Source organism: Notolabrus celidotus, chromosome 6, assembly GCF_009762535.1.
Source record: "Notolabrus celidotus isolate fNotCel1 chromosome 6, fNotCel1.pri, whole genome shotgun sequence".
NCBI classification, from domain to species: Eukaryota; Metazoa; Chordata; class Actinopteri; order Labriformes; family Labridae; genus Notolabrus; species Notolabrus celidotus.
The window spans coordinates 22,393,415-22,414,838 of record NC_048277.1 but is presented as its reverse complement, the minus strand read 5'-3'; the positions used below and the strand labels follow the sequence as shown (position 1 = coordinate 22,414,838).

At 40.3% G+C, this 21,424-nt stretch overlaps 1 protein-coding gene across 3 annotated transcripts in view; it reads right to left on the bottom strand.

Annotated features, from left to right (window-relative positions):
- The window catches only part of otud7a (OTU deubiquitinase 7A), a 58,087-nt gene that overhangs the window by 15,013 nt on the left and 21,650 nt on the right, over positions 1–21,424 (bottom strand). For 2 of the 3 annotated variants that reach the window (XM_034685644.1, XM_034685645.1), the window contains 6 exons: positions 16,449–16,578; positions 10,326–10,479; positions 5,972–6,157; positions 5,660–5,878; positions 1,105–1,206; positions 366–493 (listed from right to left, as the gene is read on the bottom strand). In XM_034685644.1, coding sequence (XP_034541535.1) covers positions 366–493; positions 1,105–1,206; positions 5,660–5,878; positions 5,972–6,157; positions 10,326–10,410 — 720 coding nt within the window. In that variant the 5' untranslated portion in view covers positions 10,411–10,479; positions 16,449–16,578. Of the gene's footprint in view, positions 1–365; positions 494–1,104; positions 1,207–5,659; positions 5,879–5,971; positions 6,158–10,325; positions 10,480–16,448; positions 16,579–18,941; positions 19,011–21,424 lie in introns of those variants that run through there. The other variant, XM_034685646.1, reaches the window with a different exon arrangement.

The following is a 21,424-nucleotide window of genomic DNA, read 5'->3' as shown; positions in this document are numbered from 1 at the left end:
TTAATTGTTGCATCAGATTTGTCTTAGTTCACTGGGCCACCAGGAGGCCTCCGGCATTTTTAAAACATGAGCATCTGGACTACTTCTTTGCCTGAGCTATCTTTGGTGACACCATTTTGCTAATAGATGCGCAAATACTTGAAACCATCAAAAGAAGGGAGAGGAAATGCAAAGGATTTAACAGCATTAGCAGGATGGACAGTAAAGCACAGTAAAGCACAATTAAGACTAAAAATCCAGTAAAGGAAGCTAAAATAAGCTCTTATTAAGAGAGACTTTCGCAACTCGTCCCATGGGTTTTTTAATGTCTTGAAGAAGATGTGATGCATTTAGGTTCAGTGTGTGAAGATGGACACTTTCCCAACCTCTTTGTTTTGTTGGGTTTGCTGCCACCTCCATCTCCTCTTGAGAGCATCTCTCTCGGCTCCGCTTTTCATCATGGTGTACAGGGATTTCCTCAGCATCAGGTCTCTGTCATGAAAGCCCCACATCCCTGAACGCACGCACGCATGCACACACACACACACACACACACACACACACACACACACACGCGCGCGCGCACGCACGCAAAACAGTGTTACTGCATGCTAATAATGAGGCCATAACAACACAGGTATTGCATATTTATGAGTCATTGAAGGTGTTGAGTTTATTAACTGCACCAAACTTTAAAACCACACTGAGATGCTCTCTAACTGTCTGTCCTAAAATGCCTTTTATCACCCATCAAAGGGGCTTTCAGTTGCTAGACTGTCAATGTAGATCACATTAGCTCTGTTTCCTTTAAACCTAAGGCATTCACTGTGTGCTCCAGTAGTCCTCTCTTTCTGAGTCGACAGTCTCCCTTAGCACAGACCTGTTGAACTGTTATCTCCCGGAAACCTGCAGCTGACAGTTCGCTGCAATCTATAGGTCACCCCCCCCCTTATCTCCCTCACTCCTCTGAATTCAGCTGCTGTGATGCAGCACTGACAGTGTTATTAGACATCAGTGACAGTGTCAGCTGTCCTGAAGTTTAGCTTATAAAAAGCTGACTTTAAAAACATCTGATGGAAGTAATGCTCATACTGTTCTGTAGTGCAGTGCACACGAGTGGCTCACCTAAAGAGGCAGCATGGAGGAGGCAGTTCCCGTCCCCTGTGGTGGCTAGAGGAAGCAGCTTCTTACAACTGGTGCACATGGTGGACCACCAGTTCAGACGACCTGCACACATGGTCAAAATAATAAGACACGAATTCTGTACAAACCTGAGAAACTGAAGAGATAGATCTTAATTTATTGAAATCAAAACACAGCAAAAATGACTGACGAGATTCTAGAAGTCTGTTTTTTGTTCTCTACAAGCCTTTGTTTATAATGGATTTTTTTGCCCCAGCAGTATTTATTTTCAATACAGAACCAAAGCAGTTCAGTGTTTTAAGCACTCAGCTGGAGCACTAAACATTCTTCATGCTTCTTCTTTAAGGCCCTCCATAACCTCACTCCATCATACCTCTCTGAACTTCTCCACATTAACACACACCCAGCCGCACTCTCAGGTCTTCGTCCACCATTCACCTCACTACACCATCCGTCCGCTTAACCACTATGGGGTCTAGAGCCTTCAGCCAGTCTGCCCCCCGCCTCTGGGACTCCCTCCCACCAAACATCCGTAACATTGACTCTCTTTCCATTTTTAAATCACATCTCAAAACACATCTTTTTAAACTGTCATATTCAGATTACACCTCTTCACTGCACTTCATTGTATCCTGTTACTTTTATTTGTATTTATTAATTACACTGTACCATGCCTTGTTGATTTTATCAGCTTAATTTTGATATTGTTTTTTGGACTCTTCCCTGTACGGCGACCTTTGGTGCTGAGAAAGGCGCCTTTTAAATAAAATGCATTATTATTATCATTATTATCATTATTATCATTATTATTATTATTATTATTATGCAAGCTGTTTTTGTTGATGCCCTCAAAGCATTCACATTTGAATATTATTCCCCTTTTGGAACAATCCTGCGCACAACAATGTCACTTCTCCTACATTAAAGAAAGCAGATCTTCTGATAGCACATTTTTTAACCCCAGTGGCAGTGGTCCATACGAAGGATACCTTATGTCACTCTTTTTTTCAAGATACCATTCCTAGTCTAGAACTGCTGCTAATGCTACAGCACAACTCTTATCAATTCTCCTTTTAAAGTTTCACAAAATAAAAGTGAACATGAAGCATACAGAGCAATTTAAAAGACTTTACACTCACTTCAAAGGGAAGTGCCCAGGACAACTTTTATAACCTAGCAACAGTAAGTGCTGTTGATGGCCGCGCTTTATGACTCCAACAACAACATCTGTGTCCGACTGTTTTTTGTGCTGAAAGCGCCCACAACCTCAATTTCAGAGCACTTGTCACTGGCACTCACTGTTGCTAACTAATAAAAGTTGTCCAACGACACTTCTGCTTCTCTTGAAGTGTGTTATAAAATACTCTGTATGCTTCACATTTGCCTTCATTCAACAGCATTTTAAAAACAAAATGTAAAGACAACTGATAGAAATTGTGCCGTAGACTTAGAAGCAGCTCTAGACGTGGAACTTATACCATGGAACACGTGACTGGTTAGTTTGTCCTCCATAGCAGGTACTCTTATCAACAGCTAGGAGATATTGAGACTTTTAAACATAAACTAAAAACTTATTTATTCAGTCTGGCTTTTATATAGGGTTTAACAAAAAATGTTTTTTCTTTTTATTACTTACCTTTTACTATAATATTGATTTAAATACTGCTTTATTATTTTAGTAATTTTAACTGTTATCTTATAATATTTTTATTTATCTATTCATACATTTATTTATTCTATTTATCTACTCAGTTTGTATTGATATTTTTAGCCTTAGTTTTATTTTCAACTCTTATCCTTACCCTTTTAAAATCTATTTTAACGATTTGTGTTCTTAATTTTGATGCTTTAAACTTTTTTAATGACACATATTTTATTGTTGGTGTGCATTAGTCTCTATTTTATTTTATTATATTTTTATTTTTAATTTGATGCTTGAACTTTTTTTAATTACACAAATTGTATTTATTAATGGTGTGCATTAGTCTCTATTTTAGTCTCTATTTTTTTTTTTTTTTTTAGTACTTATTTTATTATTATCATTATTATTATTATTTCCCCTTATATGTCTTGCCATTGTTTTACTTCTGCGTCTTTCTTTTTTTTCATTCGCTGCAAAGCCTTTTTGGTTTGCATTTGATTTGTATGAAAGATGCTACATAAATAAAGCTTGATTGATTGATTGATTGAATATCAATCAATCGGACGTCCCACCCCTTCTTGTTTCTGGTTGGTCGGTAATCAAGAAGGGGGGGGACTGACGAGCGCGGTGGCATTCCAACTAATCTCAGTACACTGGGTGTTTTTGGGCTGAGGATGCTAAGCACTAAAAACATTGAACTGCATTTGGTTTGAATAGAATATAGAGAAAAAAACTGCATTAGTAGACACAGCCCTTAACTCATAACCCAGCCTTTCATCTCAATAAAGTAAAGAAAATAATCTACTAGGCTTGGTACTGAAGAAAGTAAAAAGCATGAACAACAGGTAGACTAGTAAAGTTAACATTTATAAATGATAGAAACATGAAAGCAGGTTCAAAGCAGTATTAATATACATATTTATGCAACAAAATAACTCATTATGGATTGATCTCGAGAAATAACAGACAGTTAATGAAAGGGACCTTAAACATTAAAATGTAACTTAAAGTCTACCAGTCACAAAGTACTGCAGCAGTTACCAGTGTTTGTCGATTGAAGGCAATTAGCCAACAAGCTTAATTAGCCCCAGTAACTGAACTTTGAAGGCAATCATTAGCACAGGCCATATGCCTCCACACACACCCTCAAACACCTAGCACTCTCCCACTCTGACTATCTTCCTCGTCAGCCTGACTCCTACAGTATCTCCGGTTTGTGCTCCATCACCGCCCTGCGCGTGTCCCTGAGGGGAAGACAACAGCTTCACAACTTTGGGCACGACAGGCTGCCTTACTGCAGGCAGGCTCGCTGCTCTGAGCCCAGGGTTATCTGGCTGCATCATTTATTTAACAACAGTAAACACAGAAGAGGCTCTCAATGATTTACCCCTCAGTGTATATGGGGTCAAAATGCAGATGTTCTTTTCCTTTTAACAATACATATTCATGTTTATCTGGAAAAACTGACTACTTTTTGCATGTATTTTATGTCTCTTCTTTAATTCTATATGATTCTCAGTTGAGAGGAGTGTCACAGCTTTTTTTCTTCAGTTTTTCATGAATATTGTTTTAATCAGATGTATTAAATTGCTGAAATGTTTACATCACGTATTGTCAAATAATAATAATAATAATAATAATAATAATAATAATAATTTTATTTGGAGAGCACTTTAAAACCATGTTACAAAGTGCTTTACATGGGCAGCAAAATAAAACAGGCAGATCATAAAAACACACAAGATAAAGAAATAAAACATATCTTTAAAAACATAAAATTCCCCCAAAAGAACTTAAAAGGAATACAATTCTTCTAAAATATGTTTCTTAAGACGGTTCAAATAAAGTAAAGTCAAATAAAATTCAGATAAAATCCAGGAAGGCTCTGCGATAAAAGTATGTTTTAAGAAGGGATTTCAAAGAGCTCACTGACTCAGCAGACCTGATCTCCTCAGGCAGATGGTTCCAGAGTGTTGGAGCCCTCACTGTGAACGCCCTGTCCCCTTTAGTCTTCATTTTAGTATTTGGAATGCACAGTAAACCTCTGCCAGAGGATCTCAATACACACGTCGGCTCATAGGTTATTAAAAGGTCTGCTAAACAGCTCAGAGCAAGACCATGTAGAGCTTTAAAAGTAATCAGTAAAATCTTAAAATCAATTCTAAAACATACAGGGAGCCAGTGCCAGGAAGCTAAAACCGGAGAGATGTGGTCGAATTCTATGGTTCTGGTTAAAACCCAGGCAGCTGAATTCTGTATAGTTTGGAGACGACCAAGGGATTTGTTGTGCAGGCTGCTAAAAAGACTGTTACAAAAGTCCAGGCGTGAGGAGATAAAAGTATGTAAAATCATCTCTGTGTCTTTAAAAGTTAAAACGGACTGAAATCAATGCTTTTAAGTCCCCCCTTTTTTCAGATTTATTGGAATATAAAACAGATTGTTTATTATTAATGTAATACAGATAATGTGAGTAAATATGGTAGTGTGTAAAAAGTGTCCAAATAGTGTGTTTTTGCTGCTTTTGAACAGAAGTAGGTAAGGGGATGTTTTCTATCTCTGCCGTCTGTGTGGAAGAAATCTGTGGGAAGATTTCAAACTTCACTTCCTAGTTTTTCCCTGTTAGTTCAAAGCTTCAGCTGGGAGATGAATCCTTTGGGATCCAGGATGCTTTGAATTAGGTTGTTGTCATCCTGCTTTCAGATGATGCTGCTCCTCTGATCTTACTCTCAGCCTCACCCTCTGTGCCTCAGTCTACATTAATCTTACTCTTTCTCGTTCCTCTTACATCTCTCATTGCGGCTGCTTTGTGGGCATTGTGCATTTCTGTGTTATCCAAATAAAGATTCTGTCCTGTCTCTAATATCATATTATATGGTATCATAGTACACTACTCACCAGCCTGCTCCAGAGCCATCATGGTGGACTGCTCTATCAGGTCTCTCTCGATGAAGCTCCTGAAGTCCTCGCTGTACACGCTGAGGTCTGGTAGCTGGAATGTGTAGATGGGCATCTCAAGAGGGAACTGCTCGCTGGTACACTCGTTGGCCACCTGCAGCCGCGCCAGGGAGACGATAGCAGAGCTGGCGTGGGAGATCCCGCGGGACAGACGCTTCTCTGGACAGAGGAGGAATAGAGGAAAGAGTGACTGAAGGGAAAACTGTATAGGTCACTGGGCGGATGACAAAAGCATTAAGGTGGTCTTTGTACCTTGTGCATTGTCCTCCTGCTTCTGTGCACATGGCCTGTCGATCTTGCTGACATGGGTGGGTGTGTCACGTGTCTCTGGCGGCTTATAGTAGCGGCCCTCGTTGAAGACCTGCGGCAGGTTGGCAGTGTGGACCTGCCTGAGCTCCTCGTAATCATTTAGAGCAGCACTGAGGTCCCAGTTTTTACCTGCACAACACAAACAAAGGTGGATTGGATTTTACATCAACACTGATTATTACTGAGTTTAGTATGCCTCATATCTGCACAGATTAAAAAGCTATTGTTGCTCTGATGCAACAAGATACTGGTCACTGCAGTTTAAACCAGATTCCCTTCAGCTGATTGATAAAAACAATCAATGCTTATTTTGATAATTCAATAAATTGAGTTAAATTCCTGCACCTTTAAAGCTGGGGTTGGTAGTCAGATTTAGCTACACTTTTGTTATACTGGTTAAAATGATCTTTATGTCCTGATGGTAACCAATACGTGATGTGTTCTTAAAAAAAGAGTGAAAAAAAGCGGCTATCTACAGCTTGAGTAAACCTGGGAAAACACCAACCAATCACCGTTTTTGGGGTCCAAAATTTTAAACCAATCAAATCCTGTGCTGCTGTTCTGCCCGCCTCCTGCCCGTACATTTCCCTGGTGTGCACTCCAAGTCCCCGTCTCCTGCCTTTGCTTCCCCTGCCTCTATTTACTGCCCCTCTCGCTGCACCTCGGGCCTGTCCCCTCTGACCCGATGAGGTGCTTTGCTCAGGATTGTAGTCCGGATCAGAGTCTAAAAGCACAGGGGCTCTGACAAGCAAAAGAATTAATGATATCTAGTAAGTCCTACAGAAATATGTACTGTAGCGTCCGTCCATATGCTGTGGTGATGACAAGTCGATTCAGGAACAAGTTAAGCTTTAATAACTGGTCACTGTTGGCTGTGATCACGCCAACCTACAAAGCAACAATCAATGTTTGAATCATAGACTGTAAATAAAAATGGACAGCGTTGCTCCGCCTCTTCCCGTTGTACGGTTCTGAAGCCAAAAAATCCCGCTCCTGGGAGCAGCCATTGTGCAGCCAGAGCCTGTGAAGCCACTGTAACGAGCTCAGCCCTACAGCATAGCATCACAAGACGCTGTGTGTCCTTTGAAGTTTCCCTCTACGGCGGCTGTAAAACAAAGCAAACCCGGAAGTAAAACCAAGTTTTTTTTAAACTCTAATAACTAACGAAAAAGAAACTTTTCAGAAAAAAGAGTCCTTGAACACAAAACAGTCAAATAATAACTACATATCACTACAGCATACAGATGTGAGAAACATTTGTACGACGTGTACTTATTTTTTAAAGTTTGACTGCTCCCCCATTCAAATGAATGGGGGAAGACGGATTTTTTGACCTATACTGCAGCCAGCCACCAGGGGGCAGACACTCTGCTGAAAGCTTCACCACCAGCCGAGCGAGATGAACCCCTGGTTTGAATGAATGAAGAACTTCTCCTCTTGTCTCTCCTCTCTCCCGCTCGCACACTCTACACCTAAGTGTCCTGATGCCTTCACTAACTGTCAACACTGTAGGAATTAGGAACATCTACACTGAACACGTTTAATAAACAATAGAGCTGTTACAGTATTATGTGTTATAATTTTTCTCCTGATATCGTGTCACCAGTACCACTGGATAATGCTAGCATAACAGTTGTGAGTACAAACAATAGCCATGTTTGTTTGTGTTTTTAACTTTCACTTTGATAATGTTTGGTGAGGACCGGTGTCAATCAGTCCCAATCATATGGTCGCAAATCAGTGGCGCTCGTGGGGGAGAGGGAGGGGTTAGACGGACTACCAACCCTAGCTTTAAGAATTCAAATAAGAAGTCTCAACTATATCTGTATCTATAGTTTATATAGAATAATCCCATACAGTGACGAGTACAGCATGCTGCATCATAAGGATAATAACTTGAGGTTTAGGTTGGTTGGTGAAGTAACAATGAAGGTAGTGATTGGAGACGGATCCTTTAACAGAGTGAAAGCAATGTCCTGATATGCCAGAGGAAGTACCCACACACTGGGAACACATGAGTGGCATACACACACACACACACGCACACGCACACGCACACACACACACACACACACACACAAACACAGTTGTCTCCTGTGGGTGCTGTCTCACTAACACAAGTAAAGCCTCAGTCTTATTACACCTCACTGTGCCACAGGAACTATCTGCAGAATGTCTTTGCAAAAGTGCTCTGAACATTCAGAAAATGCCTGAGTGTAATCTGAGCATGTTTATGAGGCAGTGTGCATTAATGGACTCCCTGTAAAAGAGACCTGCAGGAAGTTGTCCTCTTTACTAACCCCTCCATCCTGACTTCCAGACAAGATGCTTCTCAGCTGTCGGAACATGAAACCTGGCACCACTTACCACTCTCTCTCATGCCAATCAATGCTAAACTGATTGTGCTTTATGGATCTGCACACATCCAGGAATACAACTTGAAGTCAAGCATATGAAGGCGTTGTTCCAGCTGCTGCTGTACATTTATATTTGCTGTCACCAGCAAAAAAAAACAGCTGCAGAATGAACATGGAATTCAACACTTCCTGGGTGCACAGGAAGATATTTCATACATGGATAGGGGGCGTACATCTTTATTTGCAAGCTTTATTAAATAGGCTCATCTAGCTGATGTGATTTATTTCAAACTTAATGATTAAGACACTGAAATAATTTAATAAAGTTGTCTCTGAGGATTAAAAACCCTCATTCAGGATCTCAAAAAAAATCCTGCCTCTCAATATTTTGACCACAAATGTCTACACACATTCCTCAGTACACAAACAAGCCTCTAGGGGGTAGCACCACATGCAGTGCTGTCATGTCCTTCTGTCTGCCTCCCTGCCTCCTACTCACACCATCCTGACTCAGATCAGAGAGGGTCACAGAGCGGCCGACTGATGCAGGGCTTGAAAGTGAAGCTAACACCAGAAAGAGGCAGAAATAGGACATCCAGGCCCACGTCTGTCTCGTCTGAGTGCAGTGTCTTGTTTGGTGTCACATGTATGCCCCTGGTGGCTTTGTGCTGGAGCATAATCAGAAAAAAAAAAAAAAGACTGAGGGGGTGGAAGAGACAGACACCAAACACTTTAATTCTCCATCAGACGAGGTATCGGCTGCATAACATACACAAAGAAACATCAAAATCTTTCCCCTGACACACACAGGCACAGCACAAACTCTGCAAGGATTTCATCCCCTAATGGAAGTCTGATTAATGTGGAACATGCTTTTATTCTTGTAAGGTACACAAAATGCATCCACCGCTTCAGCATTACTTCACTGCAGTTTGACCAGACGCTTGAAAGCATTGAGAAACGGGCCAAGACCGAAATGGCAACATAAACACAAACATCACTTTTACTGTTCCCACATATCAAAGCCAATTCAACTGACCATCAACAAGCTTTTTGTTGCAGTGTGCACTTTTGCTCTCCCGTGTTTTTGTCAGAACAGCGCTGTATGTAAGCTATACAAGTGCCAGTAGCACTCTGCTCCTCAATGAGTTCCAATGAATGGGCACAAAGCTCTCCCTGGAGAGTGCACTCGTAAAACTGCCACACTGGCCTCTAAATCAGCAGGCTGGCTCTCTGTTGCAAACCCCACATATCTCCTCTCCTCCCTTCCTTTGTTTGCCCTCTTTCCTTTTCCTCTATCTTTCCTCTCCTCTTGTTTTCCCTTCCCTTCCTGAGGTCTTAACAGAAACAGGGGCACAATAGAGAGAGAGATCAGAAGTTGAGCCAAAGAGAAATTCCAAAATTATTGAGTATTCTATGTAATAGCCTCTAACTGTTGAGGTCAACACCATGCAGGGCTTTTATAAATGAAGCCAATGTTAAAGTAAAAAAAAAACTACATTTCCTCAAGTGGCCTCAGAATTCTGCTCTTGTGAACTTGTTCAGAGTTTACCCTACAATGATTTTTTTGTGTAAAAATACTTGTTAATAGGATTATTGCTGCCTTTTTTCTGCACAAAGTGATGAGGAGATGTTTTTTTAAGGTACCTAGTTGAGGTCATTCGCAAATGAGTGCACCATGTTTCACATGCTCTAACTTCTATCCATTCAGCTACCACCACAGATTTAACCCCCTCTAAAACACTATGGTTAGCTACCTTGTTAGTCAGCTAATATATTAGCTTGCAGTTTGCGAGCTTCTCACTCCTCTCTTGAACCATCCCATGGTCCAAATATGGTGGCTTGTGGCAACAGAAGGCTTACATAATAAAGGCTAAAAGACCGAAAGTAATGATTTTAACAGTCTGTGTTGGTGTTGTGGGCTACTTTTAATCTCTTACCTTCCAGCAGGTCTCTTGCCAGACCCGGTTCTGCCCCTGTGGACCGAACAAAGTCTGACAGGACCGCGTCCATGTCCAGAGTCATGTGATCATGTGTGTGCGCTGCCCAAGGTGCAGCGGAGGCCTTGGTGGACGCCAGCCTTCACGTTCTCATCTAAGGAGAAAAAGGGAACAGAGAAGGTTCTTTAGCATGCTGTTTAACTTAAATTCAAACACACGTTTAAAAACTCCAAACATAACCCCAGTAAGTAGTCTCAGCCTGCCTGTATTAATGTGAATAGCTCCACACTCCCTGTGCTCCTCCCAGCTTTTGCTAACAGTCATAACATAATGTCCAGCAGCACAGATGTAATATCAACAACAAAGCCAGAGGTCGTATCCAGGACACACCTGCCTATCACCAAAGCTTTTGGCCCATCGCCCGTGATCATAACAACACTTCCTACCACAGAGTGTCAACCAGGGGTTTCTGGGTTAGATCCAACATCTTACTCCGAGCTGGACAGCAAGAGAGAGAGAGCTGGGCGACTCAATGGGATGTTATTTAGTATGATCCGAGATGGAGAAAATGTTGACATGACTTTGTAGCACTCGGGCTCTAATGATCAACAAGCTCTGCCTTGTTAGGTCTTAAACAACTCAAGGATGCGTGGCAGTCACTCCCTCAGCCCGTGGAATGAATGAGTCCGTGCATAGTTTTCGTTCCACTTCAGGCTGTGTGGGTGAAGGAGGAACAGAGCTCAGAGCATTGTCAGTGAAGAAACACACCCACGCAGATTACAGCTCTGACACCAGGCCCTTCTGTGTGCGTGTGGACGGCTGCTCAGGTCTGTGGCTTTGACCCTAGAGAGGATGGAGAACATGCTGGAGACTCTGAGGCTCCACAGTTTGCCACACGACATGACTGACCAGCAGGTTCTGGCTACACAAAACAAACACTGTTGTTTCCTGCTCCTGAGGATGAGGAATATTAAAGTGATATTCTGAAAGCAGGATGAACAGATCATTTCATTTCTTTGTGTGAATGTGATAGAACAATTTCACAAATGTTCTCTTTGTTAGTATTATCATCAAATGCAAATTAAAGGCTCATGATGAAACAAGACAAAAATGCGCTGAACTGCTTCTTCAGAAAAAAATATCTTTGCTCAAGACCAAGCAACTTTATCATATGCATTATTAATTAGTCAAAGCTGCACTTAAGCTGTAGTTTAGCTGACCTAGTTACTGTCAGCCATTTGCATTGTGTTGCATGTGCATTGTTGTACTGACAGAGTCTTAGCACATGAAGTACTGTACAGGAAACACCGGGTGGGTGGCCGGATGGAGCAGGTACACTCAGAGATCATGTCAGACATGTTGTCAGATCTCTGAAGACGTTGTTTTTGTACTTCTATTGCAGACATGAAACAAATGTTTGTCAGACTTCCTCCATTGAAATTGTAAGAAACATCTTACAGGAAATTCAAATGATGATGTATTTCCCTTCTCTGAGGACCAAAGAGACAACATATGTGCGACTAATTACTCTCTCTAGGGGTGGATACTTAACTCAGTACTGAATAATAGGCCTCCCATTGAGTGAAAATCACAATATTGCTTTACAGGGCAAAAAGCCTTGAGTCTGGTGGTATGGAGTGAGAGACAGAAATAGCTGAATCTTATAAGTCATGACCTCATCTTCTCCCTTAAGAACCGCCCTCTTCACATCTCTTTCCCTGTGGGAGGTAATTATGACTCAGAAACACCTTAAAGTGTGCTTTTCTATCTGATGTAAAACCATGTGGGCCAGAGGAGCCAAGTTCTGTCCGGCTTCCTGTTAATCATGACATTTAGCATATTTGTCACATCGTGTAGGCTTCTACAGATTGTGAAGACATTAACATAAGAGCAAAATGAAATGGAAAATCTTCCTTTTTTTATGCATGAAGCTGACGTTGATCTTATTTTTCTTGATTTCCATAAATACAATGGAAAGAGAGCCGGAAAACAACTTGTGAGTCTTTTTTGTAAACAGTGCCCTCACAATGCCAGCTGCTTTCAGATTCAAGCCTGAAAAAACCCCCAACAAAAATAAAGCAGAAACTTCTCAACAGTTTCATTTCTTTAAAAGATATAATCAATTTCCTGTTTGTGAATGTTACTCCAACTGAGTTAAAATTGTAAGGGACTATTATCAGTCCTGGATTAACACATATTTGGTATGGGATGTGCGTGCTTGGTGACTAAAGGATTTAAAGTTGTCACCCTCGCTAGTAGGGGTGGGAATCGAAAACCGGATCCAACTTAGAACCAGTTCCAATTGACCAATTCCATCGGAATTGTACATCTCAAATGTTATCGATTCTTCTTAACGATTCATTTCCCAGCACGACGTCACATCACGTCACGTCACATGTGTCACACGCAGACGAAAATGAGGCACCAGGAGCAGGCAAAATACCTCCGCGATGACCCCCGGAGGAAAAGCTTTTTCCTCTCCAAATTCAAAGTCTTTTCATTCAGGCTCAAGGCTCCACGTCCGGACTCACGCGGCCGAGAATAAGGTCAACCTGTTGTTCGATATGTTCAAGTTGAATATGTTCATGTTCAGTCTTGTGCAGACATCATTTTGAAAAAAATAAAATGGTTCTTTTTGGTGCAGAAGACTGTAGAACTACTTTTTTTCCACTCAAAAAAAATACTGAGGAATCATTAGGACAATTGGTAAGGAATTGGATTGATAAGCAGAATCGACAATGGCATTGACATTGATAAAATCTTATCAATTCCCACCTCTACTTGCTGCTCGGCACCAGACATACTGGTCAGTTAAACAAATTATTAATATTTTTATCATGGTATGCCCAAAATGCTGGTCATATGTTGTGTCTAAGCTATAGCACTGCCACTAGCTGGAACACGGTAAAGGCTTCTACAATAATGCTGTGATGACTACTCAGATGTAAACAAGTACACATGACAGATGCCGCCTCGTACTGTGGCACACTTAAGCAGTATTTTGATGCCGTTAAAGCTGTAGGTAGGCTGTGTCTGGTTTGAACGAGCATATATTTTACCGGAGCAATGCATATCCAGCACAGGCATGGATATGTTAACCTGCAAGGGGGACCAAAGGCTGGTGGTGCTAGCTCTGCTGATAGCTATACTCAGGAAACCAATCTGACACTGTTTACCTTCAGTCTCTCATTTAGTCATGTTAAATAAACTGTGTTACACTAGTTACACTTGTCAGTTATGGAAGCATATATGTACCAAAATTAAAATAAAAAAGAAATTTGAAAATTAAATTGCATTAAAGCTGGGGTTGGTAGACTCGGAAAACTAGCATTAATTTGAATGTAGCATTTCCTCATGACTCCGTCTAACCCCTTCCCCTCGGAGCTCCTCCAAAATGACACCCCCCCGCTCACATGCATGAGCACCGCTGACTTGCGACCATATGATGGTGGCTGAATCAAAACCGGTCCTCACCAAAACATTATCATAGTGAAAGTTAAAAACACAAACAAACATGGCTATTGTTAGTGCTCACAACTGTCATGCTGGCATTATTCAGTTGTACTGGTGACACGATATCAGGAGAAAAGTTATAATACATATAATACTGTAACAGCTCTACTGTTTGTTAAACGTGTTCAGTGTAGATGCTCTTAATTCCTACAGTGTTGACAGTCAGTGAAGGCATCAGGAGAGGTGTAGAGTGTGTGAGCTGGAGTAAGGAGAGACGAGAGGAGTTTTTCATTCATTCAAACATTGATTGTTGCTTTGTTGGTTGGCGTGATCACGGCCGACAGTGACCGGTTAGTAAAGATCAACGTGTTCACGAATCGGCTCGTCATCACTACAGCGTCCGGACGGCCACTACAATACATATACATTTTCTGTAGGACTTACTAAAAGTCATTAATTATTTTGCTTGTCAGAGCCCCCGTGGTGAGGTGGCTTTTTAGACTCTGATCCGGACTACAGTCCTGAGCAAAGCACCTCATCGGGTCAGAGGGGACAGGCCCGAGGTCGAGCGAGAGGGGCAGTAAATAGAGTCAGGGGAGGCAGAGGCAGGGGACGGGGGAGTGTACGTCGGGGAAATGTACGCGCAGGAGGCGGGCAGAACGGTTGGACGGGATTTGATTGGTTAAAAATTTGGGGACCCAAAAAACGGTGATTGGTTGGTATTTTCTCAGGTTTACTCCGGCTGTAGATAGCAGCTTTTTTTCACTCTTTTTTAGGAACACATTATGTATTGATTACCACCAGGACATAAGGATCATTTTAACCATTATAACAGAAGTGTAGCTAAATCTGACTACCAACCCCAGCTAAAAGCAATTAATATTCAATACATTTTATATTAAATATTAAACTAAAAAGCATTTCTTTGAATGCATTTTAATTTTCGAGTTTTCTTTTTGGTTTGAATTATGATTCAAATTTAGGAGGGGCATTTTTTTGAGAATTGAATGCAAATGCAAATGCCATTTTCTTTTTCATTTTAATTGTGTAACATAATTAGCATTGTTGAAGATGTAAATTAATATTCAAATAGGATTATTGAATATTCATTTTATTTGAGTCAAATAATGCGCACATATTTAGAAAAATTCAAAAGCATTTCTGTTAATGCAATTTAATTTTTAAATTTGCCTTTTCATTTTAATTTTGGTACATATATGCTTCCATAGTCAGTTAGTTGGAAATCAATTGCAGTTTTAACTATGAGGACATTAGTCGCTTTGGAACATCCCTTTGTGTTGTGAATATTTAGAACAATAGTCATAAATGTACTCACGCGTGGTAGTTAACAAAAGGTTTGAAATCCTTCTACTAGGTCTGACTATTTCTGTATTTTGCTACATTAAACTTTACTTCAATATTAGCGGGACAACTTTTTATCCATTAATCTTTTTAAAGCTATTAATGTCAAAGATACTCTTCTGGTTATCCCTTCTACTGGGATTATTCTAACAGCTACACCTGGACCTCAGAGCTTGCGAAAATATTTGATAAGTTAGGTCTCCAATATATTTATAGAAACAAGTTAACTTGTAGTGTGAGTCAGATTAAAACAAAACTATTTGACATTTACAAACACAAATGGTTAGAAGACATCCTGTGTAAGCCCAAACTAAGAACATATTGTCTGTTCAAAAAAATGTATCAGCCAGAGCTTTATGTCACTCTTAACTTAACCAGAGCTCAGAGGTCTGTATGTGCTCAGCTGAGATGTGGTATCCTTCCTCTGGCATTAGAAACATGTCGCTTACACGCTGTTCCAGAGGAGGAGAGAAAGTGTTCCTTGTGTGATCTGGAGGAAGTTGAAAATGAAATGCACTTTTTATTCTACTGTCCATCATATCATGATCTCAGGTGCCTCATTTTCAACAAAATATCTGAAAACTGTCCTGATTTGTTTTCCATGTCTGATGATGATAGACTTCAGTTCCTGTATACACACAAAGTCGTCCCGTTTGCTCAGTTTGTGTTAAATGCTGCTCAGCAGCGTAGGAGCATACCCTGTCTGATTTAGTTGGTGACACTGTAAAGGTCTGAAGTGTACCACTGTGCTTTTTTACTTTAGGTCATTGCTGGACATGTGCAGTATTGTAACTGCTCTCTTCTTTTTTATTTTTCTTCTTATGTTGTTGCTCCTATTTTTTGTTGTTTTTGTAGTGTCTAGTAAGTCCATATGGGCTGGGCACCTTTTCTGTGCATGACACGATGAATAATAAATAAACTAAACTAGCTAAACTAAACTATGATTTATCATGAGAAATATTTTAAAAGTTTAAGAAATATAACACACTGCATTGAATATGCTGCATGTAACGGTACAATACCACAACAGAACATATAGAGGATGTTTTGCAGCTTAGTTAGTACTTTGAATTTTGCTGATAATACTCATAATGTGATAGTAAGACAGTAATGAAGTGTTTTAGCATTACTTTAGTGTATTCTTAGAACATCTGTCAAAGGATCTGAGGCATTAAGTGCTCGTTATGATCGATTCATTGTTTGAAGGGAATTAAAGAGTCCCCACACAGCTGTGATCCTTATGTTTTTTAGAAGCTGTCACAAAAAAAAAGTAGATGACCAAATTCATCTTAAAGTCTTCTCACATACTTTCTGTATTTTTGCTGATGGTTGTTGAGAAGCCATCTGATGACCACGGGACTGTCAGGACCAGACGCAGCTCTAGTCCATGGCTTCAGAGGCAGCGGAGGAGAGGAAGACACTGGGGATGCAGAGAGCCCTGAAACACACACACAACATAAATATACACAGTGAATAAACAAGAAGCAGAAGGTGAATGTCTCTGGTTCTGATTCACTGAGTTAAATTTGAAGCATCTGTAAAACACTCAGCCTACACACACCTGTGGCTTCATTAGTGTTAATATGCAAATCCCAAATTACCCCTTGAGCCATTACTCTCATTATGTGTCATTTAGAGCTACCTGATGTACTAATTGTTCAATAAGTTGAGAAAATAGCTCTGAATGCAATTATTGATTTAGAATTAATATCCTATGTCCTAAATTCCAATAACGTTGACAAGAAACAGTTTTACAGATTTGTTTTCAGATGTTTTTATCTGCCTGTGATGAGTGTAGCTTTGCCTGTAAGCTGTTATGAGAAGCCTACAAGTCAGCTTTTTTTTTCAATCAATATATCTATTGAGTTTTATACACAGTTTAGTGACAAAACAACAAATTGATGTGTGCCTCACAACCAAAGCATCCACTAACATTAAACATTAAATGAAAATGAGGCCATCTTTTATGCAAATATAGATATATATTTTCAAACACGTCACTTTTTCCAAAGGAAGTGTCATACATTTTTATCTAACCCAGTGTGATATAGGGGAGAACAGGGTTGGTTGTCACACGGGTTGGTTGGCACACTCGTTATATCTTGCCTCCAGAAGGCACTGTCTCTCAAATTGGGGTATGGACATTTCCAGAATTAGGATCAGAGCTCACCTACATAGTCTTCTCTGAAGGAAGACAGCCAAACTTGAGGTGAGAGGACTTTTTTGTGTTTTTCATGTCAAATTGTAAATATTCAGCTCCTCAGTATTTTTCTTCTAGGCTTTTAAACGATGGGTTTATAACAAAACAAGTGTTACCCTTACAAAGTGTGAGGGGAAAGCTATAGTTCAGATTTTTATTAGCTAGTTAAGTAGTTGTTAGATGGTTGTTAGCCTTGATTCTAGCAAAAAATTCCAGTTGGGGTTGGTCGTCATATTCTTTTTGGGGCTGGTTGTCACATGTAACAACCAACCCCTATGTTGGCAAAATCATGCATGGTGAAATGAGTTGGAGTGCGCAGACCCTACATTTGCCATCACTGTAACTCAGACAGTGACTGCATGTATTCTAGTTGAGTAGGCCATTATTGTTAGGCCTATTTGTTTTGTTCTTTATGTTGTTATATAGGCTGGCCTAAAGATGTGTTTCCTGTTCATGTTCCTTGCTCATTTTATGTTAAAATGCATTAAGTTATGTAGGCCTATCACTTGTCAGTGCAATTCAATTTTCAAATTTAGTTCTGCCTTCTTGCCTTTTTTAAATTATTTTTCCCATTGATATACCATTGTGACAACCAACCCCATAGTGCGTGACAACCAACCCCATAGTGTGTGACAACCATCCCCGCGATGGGGGGGGACACAATGTGTCAGTGTCTTTGATAGTTAATTGCCTCTTTGTTACAATGAGTTGTAATGAGAGGGATACACATGTCAAGCCAACACCTTAAGCTTCAATTTAATGTAGAAATGACAATTGAAAGATGTTTTGATGATAAGCAATCATCAAAATGGTAAAAAGTGTGACAACCAACCCTGTTCTCCCCTACTTGGTCTGTTTATATTTTTCGAAAATATTGGGATGGATTTTTTGGCGTGCAAAAGACACATATCTATCATTATCTGGTCATTTTTAGTAAACTTATGATAATTTGGATAAAGTCCTAAAATAAAAACCCTGGGATCCATCGGAATATCTTTTAAAAAATGTTTTCCATCGTCTTTTTAATCTCTTCCCAGAACATTTTAATACAAGCCAGCTTTAGGCCATCAGCACATTTTTCCTGCGACCACACCTTTTCAGGTTACTTTGAAGTCATCACATTCCCAGGTTCTCACACTCAGATGCAGGTGTGTTTGTGACACCAACAACACCAACATTGCAAAGAAAGTGCAGTGCTAGCCTCATGATCTCTGCTTTCTACGTAAGAAAACGCAAACATGCTGATGCCGGTAAAGGCTACAGAAGGTCACTGTTGTGTCCCTGCATGACACAGCAGACAGAAGTGTGATTATACAGCACATGGGAACAAATGAAAACAGCAAAAGAAGAGTGTAAGACTGCAAAGATATAAGAGCGACAGCAGAAACTTAAAGGATTTCTGAATTTGCCCCTGTTGGATCACACCAGTCCATCCCTTCCCATCCTTCTTGCAGAGCTGCTCTGCCTCAGCCTCTGCATGACGAGTTAGCATCAACGCCCTCCTAAGTGTGACTGAAATATCACTTAGGCATGCATAATTCACACCAAGAGTAAAGGCTCACATATTGTATATGTTTAATACGTGTTCTCTGTTTACTTACTCATATCAAAGTTAAACACATTCTGAGTGCTGTCAGTGATACCCAAGCGGCAACCTCCGGTCTCAGACTACGAAGCCCATGTAAACTGCAATTCATCGAGAATCCCCTTGAGGCTGGCTGCAGAAACACCAGAAACCATATAGACACCAATTCAAAAAAGACGATCTTTACAGCATTAATAAACATGTTTACAGCCTGGTTAAAAAAACAGATTGGCTCTACGTAGCTAATTTCTGTATCGGCACACACTGTAAGGGGGGGAATTTTTTTTGTAACGCGAAGGTTCAGAAGATATTAAGATTACAAGTTTTTGCCCAAATAAGGACATGACTGACTTGACTCCCGGTCGGGAACACGTAGCTGTTGGCTAGGAGGCTCAAACTCCGCCCCTTTACGTCACACTCTGCCTGGTTGAGTTCCGCACTTCCAATATGGCTGCCGCCGCCGATTGGCTTCAAGGCAGTGCTCAGGAACAGATGGGTGACGTCATGGATACTACGTCCATTATTTATATAGTCTATGGTGATATTATGTTGTAAACTAGAGCTTCTCCAATGTATCTGTTGGATTATATGAGTGTATGATAAAAGCTAGAAGAAATGTTTCAGAAATCCTCTAAAATAGATTTTTTTATGGTTATAAAAGACAAAAAACAATACAAAACTAGTATCATCAAGTATAATACTCTCAATCTAGGCAGATGGTGGTACAACCTAAACTTGGGAAGCTTAATAAAGGGTCACCGTACAGGAGAGCAGCCTTCTATGTACCTTTTTAACCTTTCATTTTATTTCTATTGTTCTGAGAACATTCCACACTGAAAGGATACATTTCAGGCTCAAAAATTCACTTTGAATTTGGCCATAATGGCTACATTTTTCCCCTTGTCCAAACAAATCTTATCATACATGCTCGATTCACATTTGAAATCAAGGAGTGTTCACTTTTTAGTTTGAGCAAAAATTAATGGATGTTATTTGTTCAAACATCTGTGTTTCAACCATCATAACTTTAACCTTTTATTAGTGTTATGATGGGTGTAAAAATATTTCAGAGCCAATTCTCACATCCAGGGTTGAAAAATCTACATGAATATTTCACTCAATCCCAAGATGTGTCATATTTTCCTCAAGTAAATATATGTAGCGTTTTAAACCTAAAAAGCTATGAATCTGTAACAATATATCTTATGTTGGAAAATTTGTTATATGATGACCCAGCCTCTACAGTGTATTCTTTTGTGTTCCAGGTGCGAGTGGGTGTGGCCAGGCCAGGCTAGGCCATCAGGGATTGAGAGCACCTGGGCCTGGTGTTCTCTATCCATAAGGCTTTTTCCACCGCAGGAACTTTACCCCAGAACTAGGGACTTTAAACCTGAACTACGTGCGTTTTGACCACAGGAACCAGGGTCTAAATTTAGTTCAGGGGTAGATAATCTTCCCCCTGAAAAGCCCCTGCTTGGGGGGTAGTACTTTTCAAAGGTCCTGGGACTTTCGGGTGTACATAACAGTGTTTGTGGAGTTTACACAGTTGTTGAAACAAAGAGGGAGTTCCTGGGAATGCGGACTAGTTTAGTTTTTTATTAAGATTTCAAAATATTATTTAATCTAATTGTTTTTTCTCCATACGTCACTGGCCTGAACTTCAGCCAGCGGTCGAAACGCAGACAACAATGGGGGCACAGGAAACTTTTAGTCCCGGGGAAAGCAGTTCTGGGGGCTAAAAGACCCCGGAACTCTTGGTCGAAATGCACCTCCAGAAGCAATCCATGAGTATTCACCCGTTAAGAGTTAGACAGATGGGCTGCTCTTCACCAAGCTCCTCATTCTTGTAACTTTCTTTATTACATACAACACCCAACTTTCCATTCATTTGCTCATGCACACATGCTTACATTGTTGATTCACTAACTTGCTTTTTGCTTTTTATTAATCGATAATTCTTATTACTTGTAAATAAGTTAAGTGTTTTTTCACATTAACTCCATGTCTCCTCCTGTTATTGTCATTGGCTTAGAGCTGGCCAAGACGGTTATCATGCAGAATGCTTGTCTTGGTAACAGTCATCATGAATGCAGGACATGACCAGTACCAGATATGATGATCTTCTTATAACCTTTTGATTGTCCTTAAAAATGCACAATGAAAGAAAGCACAACAGCAGATGTTAGAGTAGAAAAAAGGCACTTGAAAATGCAACCCAGTCACAATACTGAGAGTACACACTGTTTCCACACCTGATGTCAAGTCAAGGTGCGTGTGTGTGTGTGTGTGTGTGTGTGTGTGTGTGTGTGTGTGTGTGTGTGTGTGTGTGTGTGTGTGTGTGTGTGTGTGTGTGTGTGTGTGTGTGTGTGTGTTCGTATATTTATCTCACATGAACAACATTCACCACTACCTGCATTTGATCTTGTGGCTTCAATACAAACAGCTGAATTCACAGCTCAGAGGGGAAACTTATGGCCTGTTGCTTGCGTCTGCTTCATT